At 46.0% G+C, this 14,451-nt stretch overlaps 1 protein-coding gene across 1 annotated transcript in view; it reads right to left on the bottom strand.

The window, feature by feature from the left end:
• The window catches only part of LOC139167142 (dystrophin-like), a 1,540,372-nt gene that overhangs the window by 760,598 nt on the left and 765,323 nt on the right, over positions 1–14,451 (bottom strand). Inside the window, exons 42-44 of the mRNA XM_070751563.1 lie at positions 10,298–10,415; positions 7,585–7,668; positions 6,799–6,983 (exon numbers count right to left, since the gene is read on the bottom strand). Of these exons, the coding sequence (XP_070607664.1) occupies positions 6,799–6,983; positions 7,585–7,668; positions 10,298–10,415 (387 nt within the window). The remainder of the gene's footprint in view (positions 1–6,798; positions 6,984–7,584; positions 7,669–10,297; positions 10,416–14,451) is intronic.

Raw genomic sequence — 14,451 nt, 5'->3', positions numbered from 1 at the left:
AAGCTTTTGTGGTGTCCCATAAATTAAATATTGTAGTGTCATCATTTTTATTTGTTGGTAGGAAAATTTTTAGTTCTTTTTCCAGCATAATAACGTATGCTTTCTCTTTGATTATTGTTTGATTTAGCATCCACCTTTTGGTAACATTTTTTTCAGAGTCTTTCCATTTTATGCTCAGAGGGTTGTGGTCCGCCCATGTGTTAGGAGGGATTTTACATTCTATTGTTTGATTTATTAAATCCTGATTTGCCCACGCCATATCTATCCTCAACCAGGATTGATGAGGGTTTGAAAAAAAAAGTATAGTTAGAGGTATTTGGAAAGAAATATCTCCAAAGGTCTTTTTATTGATACTCCTCTGACAGCTGCAAGAAGGTATCAGGTATTATTTTCCTGCTTTTTTTGTTCTTTTATACCGTATTTTCCGGCGTATAAGACGACTGGGCGTATAAGACGACCCCCTAACTTTTCCAGTTAAAATATAGAATTTGAGATATACTTGCCGTATAAGACTACCCCTCTTCTGTACATCATAGACCTGACTGAGTCTAGGTCTATGATGTACTTGCATTGAGAAAAAAATCATTTCTGAACATGATAACACAATATTTTAATTACTAATGATGAAGATCTTATTGTTAAAATTATGAATGAATTATTTAGAGAGAGAGAGCCAAGTGGGAGCACTCTTCTGTCTATCTCTCCATATGTCTCTGTCTATCTGTTTTGTCTGCCTCTCATATTTCTCCTCACCACAATTAAGTTTATTATTATAACTCATCATAATTTGTCAACACAAAAAGGTGAACCTGGCTATTTTTCTTTCTCCTACCATCTATTCTGCAGGTATCTTTCAGTCTAACATGCAGCATGCTGACACCTATGTGAGAATCTATTATGGAATGAGAATCTGTATGTGATATCATGATATGGCAATCCAAACAGCCCATCCATTTTTTCCTCTTTCCGCACTTTCTGTCTTTATCCTCTTGCAATGTCACTTAAACAGATTTTAACTTGTCGGGTTTAATTAGTGACCCTGCCAATTTTCAGTACTGTGCAGTGTGCTATGATACAGAGCAGGGTGAATAATATGACCTCAGCTTTTAAAGTTATTTTAAAATGTTGCCTAAGAAATATGGAAAGAGGATTCTTTTTGGAGGAAAAGTACATTTTCAATGGTTAAACATAAGAACAAATACAAACAGGCAGAAATAAATGCATCCAGTTTAACATTCAATTTTGCAACCACTAATAATGTTGGTCAAGTAGGTACAAAAATACCTGGGGAAATGATCAAAGTCTGGGAAATGGGTCCCTTGTCAGTTAAAAGGAGTGCTGATTTACCACCTGCTAGAGCAGTGATTTTCAACCTTTTTTGAGCCGCAGCACATTTTTTACATTTACAAAATCCTGGGGCACACCACCAACCAAAATTACACAAATCTAATAAATAAATAAATACATACACACACACACACACACACACACACACACACACATAAATAACCCCCTCATATATACAATCCCATGTAACATCCCCTTATAAATACAGTCAATCATCAATCATCCCTCCTCAAATTTATACCACTGTCTCATTTCTGGGTTATTCTCCTGTCTTTCCCCCTTTTCTCTTTCATGTTTCTCATTTCTCTCTCTTCCTCCCTTTTTCCCTCATTCCTTCTCCCTCTCACTTCTCCTCTTTTTCCATCCCTGTCTCTCTCCCCCCCTTACGTGTGTGTGTATACACACTCGAACCATTTCCAAAACCAGTTGAGGGCTGGGTTTTTTTTCTCTTTTATTCTTTTCAAACACAGGTGTGGGCTGGGGGGGGGGTGTTTCTTATTATTTGGGTGCTTTTTACCATATGCTTCAAGAATCACCTCTCTCCCTCTCTCTTGTTCTCTCTCTCTCTTGTTCTCTCTTATTTTCTTTCTGAGGCTCCTCCCACAACGGTGGCTACAGCGGCGCTGGCGATCCGGCCGCTAGCCGCTCCGAGCGCTGTGGGAACGCCCACCCCTCTCACAGTCCGGTCCCGGGATGACAGTAAAGGGGCTGCTTCCCATCCTCCTCAGAAGGTTTCCTTCTGAGCAAGCTGGCAGGAGGATGGGAAGCAGCCCCTTTACTGTCAGCCCGGGACCGGACTGTGAGAGGGGTGGGCGTTCCCACACCGCTCGGAGCGGCTAGCGGCCGCATCGCCAGTGCCGTTGCAGCCACCGCTAATGTAAAGGGGCTGCTTCCCGGCGGCAGGAACTGCGGGGGGTAGCCGGCGTAACGAGCCCTTGCCACAGCTATCCGCCGCTTCTTTCTTCTCCGCCTCGCCTCCGCTATTCCCGCCGCCGCCTTTGCTCTCCCCGCCGGGCAAGAGGCAAAGGCGGCGGCGGGAGTAGCGGAGGCAAGGCGGAGAACAAAGAAGCGGCGGATAGCTGTGGCAAGGGCTCGTTACGCCGGCTACCCCCCCGCAGTTCCTGCCGCCGGGAGTGGCGCTCCACCCCAGCAAAGCCGGCGGCGGGAGTGGCGTCGTCCAGCAATAGCAGCGCTTCGATGAAACCGGCGAGGGAGCTCCGGAATCGGTTGGCGCTCGCCCGACGCCTTGTTTTTTTATTTCCCCCTTTGGTTTCTCTTCACAGGCGGGAGTTCAGGAGGCAAGGGAGCGCTCGAGGAGACAGCGTCTTGCGGCATCGCCTCCCGTTGGGTTTATGACGAAGGGACGCTCAGCAACTTCTTTTTCCTTTCGGCGCCATAGCCACCCGCAGTCCCCGGAGCCGGCGGGTTGAGGCAAAGGGCTGCGTTTCCCTTCCCTCCCTCCCTCCTGCCCCCGTCCTGAATGGAAGCCCCGCTCGGCCAAGCAGCCCGGGATCTCCGCCGCTTGCAAACCGGGCGGGCGGAGCGGACCCGCGCTCACTTTCGGCTCCGGGGACTGCGGATGGCTATGGCGCCGAAAGGAAAAAGAAGTTGCTGAGCGATGCCGCAAGACGCTGTCTCCTCGAGCGCTCCCTTGCCTCCCGAACTCCCGCCTGTGAAGAGAAACCAAAGGGGGAAATAAAAAAACAACGCGCTGCTGTTGCTGCTGTCGCTGCCGCCTGAGGCGGCGGCACTCGAATCTGGCGTGGTGGAAAATCTTTGCCTGCCTCCAGATTTTCCACCACGCCAGATTCGAGTGCCGCCGCCTCAGGCGGCAGCGACAGCAACAACAGCAGCGCTTTTTCCTTTCGGCACCATAGCCACCCGCAGTCCCCGGAGCCGAAAGTGAGCGCGGGTCCGCTCCCCCCCCTCCTCCCGCCCGCGGCTGTGGAATGGGCGCAGTATCCGGCCTATAAGACGACCCCCCACTTTGGAAAAGATTTTCAGGGGTTAAAAAGTCGTCTTATACGCCGGAAAATACGGTACTTTGTTTTATCATCTCTTTTCCTGTCTACTATTGCATTAAAATCATCAATAATTAACAGTTTTCCCCATTTTATTTCCTGTAGTTTTGTATGGATTTTTGTGTAGAATTTCTTCTGGTTGATACTAGGTGCATATATATTTACAATTGTGGTGGTTTTTACTCCTTTGTTAATCTGAACAATCAGAATTCTATCATCCTCATCGGCATATATTAATTTTGAACTTAACCATGGTTTTATATAAACAGCAATCCCCCTTTTTTTGACTGGTGCTGTTGTTAGGTTGCCCAATTTTGGATTCTCTAATACAGTAATACCTTATGATACGAACTTAATTGGTGCAAGGAGGAGGTTCGTAAGACGAAAGGTTCGTAAGACGAAACGTTGTTTCCCATAGGAAACAATGTAAAGTCAATTAATCCGTGCAACCAAAAAATCCCCCGCAAAAAAACGGCTTTCGGCGACTGCTGGGAAGCCGCGCGGCTGTTTTAAAAGGTGACAGCTGGCCTGGGGGGCTTCCCAGCACCCCCCGAACCCGGGTTCGTGGTTTGGGGAGTGGTAGCAAGCCCCCCAGGCCAGCTGCGACCTTTTAAAACAGCCGCGCCGCTTCCCAGCTGTCTCCTGAAGCCGAACACTAAAGCCGAACTTCCGCGTTCGGCTTCGGGAGACAGCTGGGAAGCGGCGCGGCTGTTTTAAAAGGTGACAGCCAGGCTGGGGGGCTTCCCAGCAACCTCCCGAACCGAACCCGGGGTTCAGAAAATTTTTGTCTCTTCTTACGAACTTTGTTCGAGTTACAAACCGGCGTTCAGGAGGCTTCTGGGAAGCCCCGCCGCCCGGCTGTCACCTTTTAAAACAGCCGCGCGGCTTCCCAGCAGTCTCCGAACGCCGGTTCGTAACTCGAAAAAAGTTCGTAAGAAGAGGCAAAATTTTTCTGAACCCCGGGTTCGTATCACGAGTTGTTCGTAAGACGAGGGGTTCGTATCTTGAGGTACCACTGTAGTTGTTGTTGTCCTTTTTTAATATGAGTTTCTTGAATACAAATTATATCACAATTTTGTTTTATTAATTGATGATACAATTTATTCCTTTTTCTTACAACATTTAAGCCATTTATGTTTATTGAAAGCAATCTTATTTCGTCCATTAGCTATTTACTTCTTCCCTTCCCCTTTACTTTTGTTCTTTTCCAACTGTTTTTGATCTGGTGATGGCTCCCTCTCTGTCGTTGTTATCCTGCGCTCCCTGTTTTTCTGTGTCCAGCAAGCTTTCTTGTGAACTTATCTCATCCTTTGTCTCCCCCTCTCTTCTTCTTTCTATCTACTCTAACCTCATATTTCTCTATCTCTTTAATATGTTGTTCATAAAACTCTGTTGCATCTTCCGGGGAATTTATTCTATATTTCTTATTGAGGAATGTAATTAACATTCCCTGTGGTATTAACCATCTAAAGGGAATCCTATGACAATTTAGCTTGGAGGAGAGGAATTGATAAGATCTTTTTTCTTGGATACATTTTGGGATTTGTTTTAAAACAATTCGTTCTTTCCCCTTATGTTTAAATGTATTGCCTCTAACTGTGTTATAGACCTCGTCCCTGACTGCCTTCTTAGCGAATTGCGCATGAATTTCTTTTGGCAATTTGTTCCTTCTAGCATAGCTAGTGTAGACTCTGAATATTGAATGGGTTTAATTTTTATTGCTGAACTCTGAAAGAATTCCAGGGAGAAAACTTGAGAGGAAGATACAGTTTGAAAGGAGGAAAATAGGCGTTGATTCCTTACCTGAACACCTCTTCTCGTACGCTGAGCAGGTACAGCAGTCACGTGGGTTGCTCACTGTCCAATCCGCATAGGACTCAGCCTGTCTTTAATTCGTGAATCCGCGAATCCATAGACTTAGGCTCAAAAAGTGGTGGCTCGTATAGTGCTCTACTCTCATAGATAATAAAGGAAGGAATAAAGGTTCAAGCATAGTCAGAAAGACATAGGGAGGGAAGTGACTGCTGTACCCACTCAGTATACGAGAAGAGGCATTCAGGTAAGGAATCAACGCCTATTCTCCGTACTGTAGGAGCGGGTCCAGCAGTCATGTGGGATATACCCAATAGATGTGTCCCTAGGGAGGGATTAGTTGGCTATCATGAAAGATAACGGATTGGAGGACTCTCCTGCTGAAGGCAGCATCCGCTGAAGCGTAAGAGTCAATTTTATAGTGCCTTATAAAAGAATTGGGAGAGGCCCATGTGGCCGCCTTGCAAACTTCCTCCAAGGGCGCTTGAGTTGCCCAGGCTGCTGATGTGGCTGCACTTCTTGTAGAATGTGCCATGATGCCTTGTGGGACATTGAGGGATGCTGACTCGTAAGCTTTGGAGATTGTCCCTCAAATCCAATGTCCTAATACAATGGATGAGACTTTGGACCCCAGAGACCTGGGGTGGAAAGCTACAAATAGGGCTTCTGACCTATGAAAGGTCCTAGTACGTTGGAGATAAATTTGCAGAACTCTAGTAAGGTCCAAAGTGTGCCATCTGATGGAGAGATGGTGGTTTTGGTTAGAGTAGAAAGAAGGCAATACAATGTCCTGGGATCTGTGAAACATGAAGCTGACCTTTGGTAGAAAGGTGGGGTCCAATCGAAGGACTACTTTGTCAGGATGAAATTGACATAAATCCTGGCGAATAGAGAGCGCCGCCAGCTCAGAAAAGCTACTTTGTAGGACAGGTGTCTGTTATATTTTATTTCATGCTATATACCTCAAGCACATACAGTATATATTAAATGATTTTAAAAAGCAACATAATAGCATCTACAAGATATTCCACATGTAAATGAGTTAATCAAGTTAAAGATTATCAACTAATTTATTTTTTTAAAGCTTAAAACATTGACAGTAAAGCTCATAAATTTAAAAATTGCAAGACTTGAATAGAATGTCAAAATACAGATTCAAACTTTTAATCAGTCAATGAAGTGGACTGGTGAGCTTTTATCAATTGCCATCTCTTAGCTTAGCTTTCTTGTAAAGTTGGCATGTAGCTAATGTAAAAGCAAAAAGAACTATATAATTGCACTGAAATTCTTGAAGAACAGTAAAACATATAAATAAATTCATATTTATTTTATGTGTCTGGTATAAGGTAACATTTAAAATTATAAGATTATTAATTCTGCCAAATATATGAAAAGCCTGAGCATGAGTAACTGAAAGGATTTAAATTTCTAGCACTGAACTTAAAATTTTCTAGAAGTTAAATCTAGGAAGAACTACCAAGATAATTATGGTTACTATTACTATTAAAACTATACAATACAATTATGACATAAGACAATCTAATAAATATAATTGCATGCTATGTAAAATGACTGGATGAAATTAGTAAAATATTGGCCCTGGGGATGGGCAGGGTACCGGAGATAGCACCAGCAGCAAAACCTCTCTTTCCAGGTGGCTGCCCGGGGCCTTCAGCTGGCAGGGACAAGGTGGATGGCCGCCTGAGTTAGCCAGTCTCGCCAGTGGCATCTGCTGAGGTGGCTCCAGCAGCTTTCGTTTATGGGTGAGAATGTCATATTCTCGTCCCAGGCCGAATCGTGAGGCTGAGGAGCTCAGCGAACCGGCCCTGAAGGGGCAGAGCCATTGTCCTCTCCAGCGCTGTGTTGTTGGATGGCTGTCTTGGCTGGGCGAGCAGCTGTGGCAGTGACTGGGCAGGGGCCAGCTCTCCCTGACTGAGGAGCCGAGCCCTCTCACACCGGACGATCAAGGCCTCGAGAAGTAGGCCCGCTTCTTTGCAGCTGCCGTTGCGTGCGCTCATCTCACCTGCGACCTCACAAAGGCACCCCCGAAGACAGAAGATTGGAGTGGGGGCTGATGGAGCCGAGCCCCCTCGAGCCGATCAAGGCTACCCCGCAGGCTTTCTCCAGCGGCTGGAAACATAGAGCGCCGAGGGATGCCCATCCGCTTCTCCTCAGCTGCTGCTGCATGCCCCATATCACTTGCCTGGCGGGCGTTTCTCACGGGGTCCCTGCCAGCACTGCCTCCATTTCGGATACCTGTGATGACTAGCCGCCCCCATCCAAACTGGTGGTGGTGCCAGCAGGTACGCTGCCAGAAACGCCCGCTGGGCAAGTGATACGCTGGCTGGCACTCTGCTGCTGCCTGCCGCCCAGCCCTGCCCGCTCACCCATCAGGCCCGCTTGCCTGCCAAGGTGCCACAGGAGTCCGGGAAGGAGACTTGCTGGGTGCTGCTGGCCCCGCCCTCAGCAAGGCAAGGCAGCAGGAGGACTGTGGGAAAGCATGGCCAAGATCTGGAGAGGGGCAACCTCCGTGGGTGCCGTGGGCCATGGCTGGGGCGCTTCGGATCTGGCCTTGGTAGAGAGCACAGCCACGCAGGCTGGCAGCTCAGGCTGGCTGCTGCTTTTGCTTCCGCCGTGGAAGCAACGAAATGCCAAGCAAAGCAACAGCAGCAGCCAGCCCAAGCTCCGGCCATGTGGCTGTGCTCTCTACCAAGCCCGGACCCGAAGCGCCCCAGCCATGGCCCACGGCACCCATGGCGTTTTGCAATGTGGCTGTTGTGTAAATGCAGGGGACTTGGTGGTGGTATGTACGCCAGTGTTGGGGGAATGACAGCAGGTGAACAAAACGTGTATCATACGTGTGTATGAGTTGGCGAAGGGGAAAGGCGGAGCAAGTAGTAGGTTTAAACCTGCTTCGAAATTGACGCTGCCGGTTTTGAATTCGCAAAATGGCGCAGTTCCAAATTGAGCTAAAATTCAACGGTGACCGCCTGTCATTGCTTTTGAGTTCCTTAAGCGCCCATTTCATTTGGAAATGGAAATGAAAAGCGAGGAAGGCGAGGAGGGAACCCTTGCGTGACATCGCGACAGGGGCGACTGCAAACTTCCTCCAAATGGCCAAAGATCCACATGGAGGCCCCGATCAGCTGCTCGTTCCTCCTTCCTCTGCCCCCGCTTTCGCTATTTCCAGCTTCAATTGCACGGGAGAACACAGCTGCGCAGCCGGAGGTGGGGATGAGAGGTGCAGCTTTTAATTTTTCAAAATTGGCAAATTGTACACGGGCTTCAGTCTCTGTGCCTGGTCAGGAAGCTGAAGGGCATGCGCACACGTGCGGGGGCATGCATAAACGCACCTCCCCTCCAGAGCGTTCCAGTAGGGCAGCGAATAGTTTATTAGATTTGTATGCCACCCCTCTCCGTCTGCCCTTTACTGATTAGAAGTGCAGGGGTCTTCAAACCTGGCAAGATTAAGGCTTGTGGACTTCAACTCCACTCCTAAGGTAGCTTGACTGGTGGAGGAATACTGGGAGTTGAAGTCCTTGAAGCTGTCAAGTTTGAAGTTTGTAAAAAGCGTACATGGTTTAAAAAGTATACATGATGTTAAAAAGTATACATCGTTTTAAAATGTATTTTGCTACACTGGTATTTTATTAAACAATATAACACTACACCATTTGGTTCAGAATACTTTTTTCCTTGTTTTCCTCCTCTAAAATCTAGGTGCATCTTATACAGTGGTCCCTCGACTTGCGCGTTCTCGATTAGCGCGAAACGCTGCAACGCGGTTTTTCAAAAAATATTATTTAAAAAATAAAATATTAAAATATTATTTAAAAAAATTTTTTAAAAAAAAAAAAATTTTTTTTTTAAAAAAAATTTTTTTTATTCTGTTCCCTGAATGGAGACCGCCGGCCGCTCAATCGGGCCGGCAGGGAACAGAATGGAGCCTTCCGCGGCGGGGCTGGTAAGGGGGGGAGCCGAGGGGGGAGCCGAGCCCAGCCCCGTGGCATTCGCTTTCCTCCCTGCCCCGGAAGCTCTCCGAGGTTGCGAAGGAGCCCACAATCAGTCTCGGCTGCGGGTGGGAGGAAGGCGAATCCCCCGTGGGCTCCGTTACATTTTCCGCTGCCAGCCAGGCCATGCTGGCGGCAGCGGAACAATCGCTGGGTGGAAGGCGTGCTCGGCTCCAGCCGCTTTCGGCCGAGCCTCCCCGGCCAAGCAGCCAGGGAAGTCGAGCCAGGCGTGGCGGCGGCCTGCGCCGATGTTCCCCGCTGCGACGGAAGGCAGTCGCTTGGCTAGGGAGGCTCGGCCGAAAGCGGCTGGAGCGGCAGAGCCGAGCACGCCTTCCACCCAGGGAGTCCTGCCCTTTCATTCCCGCCGACCACAGGGGCGAGGGGTGGGGATGAAGGGGCAGGACTTCCCGGGCGGAAGGCGTGCTCGGCTCTGCCGCTCCAGCCGCTTTCGGCCGAGCCTCCCTAGCCAAGCGACTGCCTTCCGTCGCAGCGGGGAACATCGGCGCAGGCCGCCGCCACGCCTGGCTCGACTTCCCTGGCTGCTCGGCCGAAAGGGGCTGGAGCGGCAGAGCCGAGCATGCCTTCCGCCCGGGAAGTCCTGCCCCTTCATCCCCACCCCTCGCCCCTGTGGCCGGCTCATCCAGGGGGGCGTGTGTGGACTGGCAAGCGGCAAGCGGGAAGACCAAGGGAAGGTTCCTTCAGCCGCCCAACACCTGATCCGCTCCGCAGCGCGGCAGCAGCGAGGAGCCGAAGATGGGGTTTCCCCTTTGCCTTTACCCCATCTTCGGCTCCTCGCTGCTTCCGCGCTGCGGAGCAGATCAGCTGTTGGGCGGCTGAAGGAACCTCCCCTTGGTCTTCCCCGCCGCCCACACGCAAACTCCACCATCTGCGCATGTGCGGCCATGAAAAAAATGGCGCACATGCGCAGATGGTGGTTTTACTTCCGCATCCAATATAACGCGGAAATCGGTTAGCGCGGGAGGTCTTGGAACGTAACCCCCGCGCTAACCGAGAGATCACTGTACACCGGAAAATGCAGTACTTAACGTTTACATACAAATCACAATTTTTATACTTTTAAAATATTAAATACAAAAAATTCATTACTTCGATTAGTGATGTTTGTTCGAAACTCTTGATTGCCAGTTTTATTTTTCAGATTCTGGGCTGTTGTTATTAATTCTTCAAGCTGTGGTCGCCTTTGTTCCAGATCTTGTAATGTTGCCTGAAATCATAAATATATTTTGATATTTCTATTATTATTTCTATTTTTATTATTAATATTCTTTTCCATAAAATGTACCAACTAAAAAAATAGAGAGAGAGGGATAATTAATCATAACAGGTGATTATATATTTTAAAAATACAAAAACCTAATGAATAAAATAATTTATGATAATTAAAACTATACTTAATAAAGATGCAATTTTATCAAAATAATCATTTAAGAAATTCAAATGAAACTCTAAACTTAAAATTTAAAAGTACTGTATACATGTTACAGTTTATGAAGAATGGATATAAGTCATTCAGGCATCATTTTTGTCTTAACGTCGATGGAATATTGAATAGCAGTCATGTCTTTAACTTTCAGTGGGAAAAGCAAAGTATAGAAAATATATCCAGTCAGATATGCCTATAAAAAGATGTTACTATTACTCTGTCCCATGAGTAATATACAATGGAAGAAATTAGATTTATGTAGGATGAATTGATATTTTATTTTAAGTTCAGAGATCAAAATATGAACTTTGTTGTTATATAATATTTCTCAACCTTATGTAACTTGTTCTCAAACTGTGGTGCACAGACCCTGAGTGGCCTCATTGTCATCATAGAGAGTCTATGAAGTTTTATGATTTAAAGCTTGAGTTTAGTCTTGGTGGTCTCTGGCCACAAAAGGTATTTAAGAAGGGTTCATGGGTTTAGAAAAGATTGAGAGCAGTTGTCCTGTATAAACAAATGTAATCAGCTTGGGCAAAAAAATTACAGGATGAGAGCACTTACATAAAACATATTTCACTAGATATTCTAACAAATTGGCCAGTTCTTATTGGACTACGCATTTAACAAAAAACTTTTCATAAATACAGCAGCATTTCAGACTCTTTCTTAAATTAGAATACAGATAGGGATAATCAATATTAGTCAGACATTGCAATAGCTTTCAATCCCTGCTTTAAAATGAAAATTTAAAAAAAATAACATACCATTTTAATGAATAAAATATATTAAAAATATATATTAATACTATTAAAATATGTTATACAACCTTATTAACCATGCAGAATTTTCCTTTGTGTTATCTTCACCTATTTCATGAACATAGTTTTCTGGGTCACCATGGTATATATACAATTGAAATTAATTTGAATACATGTAGGTTGATAGGCTGTTAGTCCAAGCTCCGAATTTGACAATTTTGTTGCATGTTTTGTCACCGTTCAAGGTGACATCATCAGTGTGCTTTGATTTGTGCTCATCTGTCTAAGCCTGTCAATTATTTAGCCAATAATGGTTGAACACTTTGGTGAGGTATGTTATGTTAATCCAAAATAAGCAAACTACATGATAGCTTACTACAAAGTGTGGATCTAATCACAAAAGATGGAAAAAGATATTGTAAAGTCCCCAATTGTTGTGGGTTGCCATCATGCTTCACTCCCGTAGGGAAGGGGGGGTGTCTTCCTCTCCAGTTGTGACATTCTGAGCTGGCCATGAACAATTGCAAGGGCTGGTGCTGTGTGGAGTGGGCTCACTGGAGGAGCAATCCTGGGCTTGTAGGATATTGCTGCTACCTCACTCCCTGTCTGGTGTCGATCTAGTCTCCCCCTGGTTCTGAGGTTTTCAAAAGCCTCCATCAAAATTTGCATAATGTTTCTCTTGAGGTGGTTATCTCTGTCCAGTTCTTCAATCAGATCTTCCTGGTCATATAGGGCTTCCAGCTCACATTTGTAGCCCGGTGGTTGACTGCCCTGTGTGAGGGTGACTCCTCAGATTCTTCCATCCCAGTTATCTTTCTTCCTCAACTCTGATCGACCATCTGGGCTTCATGGGGACCTCCAAACTGGCTTCAATATCTTTGATGGGGCAGAAAGAGTTGGTTTCTGTCTGGGTGGTAGTGGAGGTCTTACCCCAGCATTCTCCCTATCCTTGCTCGCTACTTTTCTCGGACATTGTATGCACGATCCCTTCGGTAGAGCAAGTTTGTTTCTCTGAGTTAACAGCTTTTGCAGATCCTGCTTTATGTATGCCACTCCCTCCTATTCAATCATTGTGAGGCTGGCCGAGCAGTGGCTGGCCAGTATTTGCAGCGTGGCCGGATAACACAACCACTGTCGCATGTGGCAGGGAGGGATTGGTGATCTCCCATGAACACACAAGATCTCCCAGGAGGCCTAGCATGCCCAGCACATGGGAAGTGGGACCCAGGCGGCAGGGTGATGAGCCCTGTATAAGAGGGGCTAGCACACCACCTGTTGTCCCTTTTTTTGCTACTTGTCAGTCCTGTTGTAGGCCGGCGAATACTCATTAGAGCCGACCACGTGGAAACTGTAAGATGGTAAAGCAAAGGTTGGAAACCTTTGTCCCCTTCAGTTGTCTTTGGACTGAATTACTAGCATACCTGTACTTAGTAGGTCTATTTCGAGCTACTGGGTTTTGTAGTCTAGCAAGATCTGGAGGGGTACAGATTCTTCCATCATTATTCTCCTCTTTCTCTTTGCTGGTATGTGTCTGTGTGTGACAAGCCTGTGGCCTAGAGGTTAAAATGTTGCCTTGCAGGCAGACATCTACAGGTTCAAATCCCAGTAAGGGTATGGGAGAGAGAGACAAAGATGGAGAGTGTAGTTTGGATTTAGTAGTACTATGACAATATCCATACTGTACTAAGTGATCGGAAGTTTCATTGTGACAGCTTTTTCTTTATGAGAAGGACATTGTAGGAAATTATCTCCTTTGCATATGACCGAGTAGCCCTTTAACCAATTATCTAATTCTTTATTAGTCTTTCTTGTTGAAAAATAAAATTAGTCATTCTCTTATTAGAAGCTAGCCAGCCCCCAAATTACTTCAAAATTTCTGTTAAGAGTGCCCTACTAATGAGGAAAGATGTCTGATTGTGGCATCAGAGCAGATGTACGTTGTTTATATATATTGTATATAAGGCTACCCAGAGATATGCTATGTGGCCTTATGCTATGTATGCTTCAATTATCACTGTTGATTTATCCATTGGTCGAAGAGGCACATTTAAATGATATTTTGGTTAAAAATTGAGGATTAGATTATCTTCTGGGGCCTTATCTACAAATATACGGGGTTTATGGATACTTTAAAAATATTACTACATAGACGGGTTAATAAATCGTTCCATGGATAAACTGAACCTAATTCTGGGGGAAGTATTTGTTTCCTAAAATTCTTGAATTATCTACAAACATATATATTAGATGAGAAAGAATACAAAACAATGCTATAGGGGATGTATTTATCAAAATTGGCATAGCTTACGGCTGAACAAAGCCTTTCCTAGGTAGGGAAGGGACTATTTTCCCCATGGGAAGCAAGTCAACAGCCCCAATGTTTGCCTTATTACAATGTAATATCATAATAGGAATCACAGTGTTGGCTGACAACGAGTCAGTCGAGGTGACAGGGGCCCATCCTAGTCCACCTGTGTGTGGTGAGTTTGATCTGGTGATACCTGATGAAGTGGACAAGGCCATTGGAGCTGTGAGTTCCGCCACCTGTATGTTGGACCTGTGTCCCTCCTGGCTGGTTTCGGCCAGCAGGGAGGTGACACAGAGATGGGTCCAGGAGATTGTCAACGCTTCTTTGAGTGGGGTCCTTCCCGGCTCCCTACAAGGAGGCACTTGTGTGCCCCCTCCTCAAGAAGCCTTCCCTGGACCCAGCTGTATTTAATAACTATCGTCCGGTCTCCAACCTTCCCTTTATGGGGAAGGTTGTTGAGAAGATAGTGTCACTCCAGCGGTCCTTGGAAGAAGTCAATTATCTAGGCCCTCAGCAGTCAGGATTCAGGCCTGGCTACAGCACGGAAACTGCTTCGGTCACGCTGATGGATGATCTCTGGCGGGCCCGGGATAGGGGTTTATTTATTTATTTATTTATTTATTAGATTTGTATGCCGCCCCTCTCCGTAGACTCGGGGCGGCTCACAACATAATAAAAACAGTTTATAACAAATCTAATAATTTACAATATAAAATATTAAAAACCCCATTATTAAACAGACATACAC

The sequence above is a fragment of the Erythrolamprus reginae genome, chromosome 4 (genome assembly GCF_031021105.1).
Source record: "Erythrolamprus reginae isolate rEryReg1 chromosome 4, rEryReg1.hap1, whole genome shotgun sequence".
NCBI classification, from domain to species: domain Eukaryota; kingdom Metazoa; phylum Chordata; class Lepidosauria; order Squamata; family Dipsadidae; genus Erythrolamprus; species Erythrolamprus reginae.
Note: the sequence above shows the minus strand (reverse complement) of the source record. Positions and strands in the feature narration are given on the sequence as shown.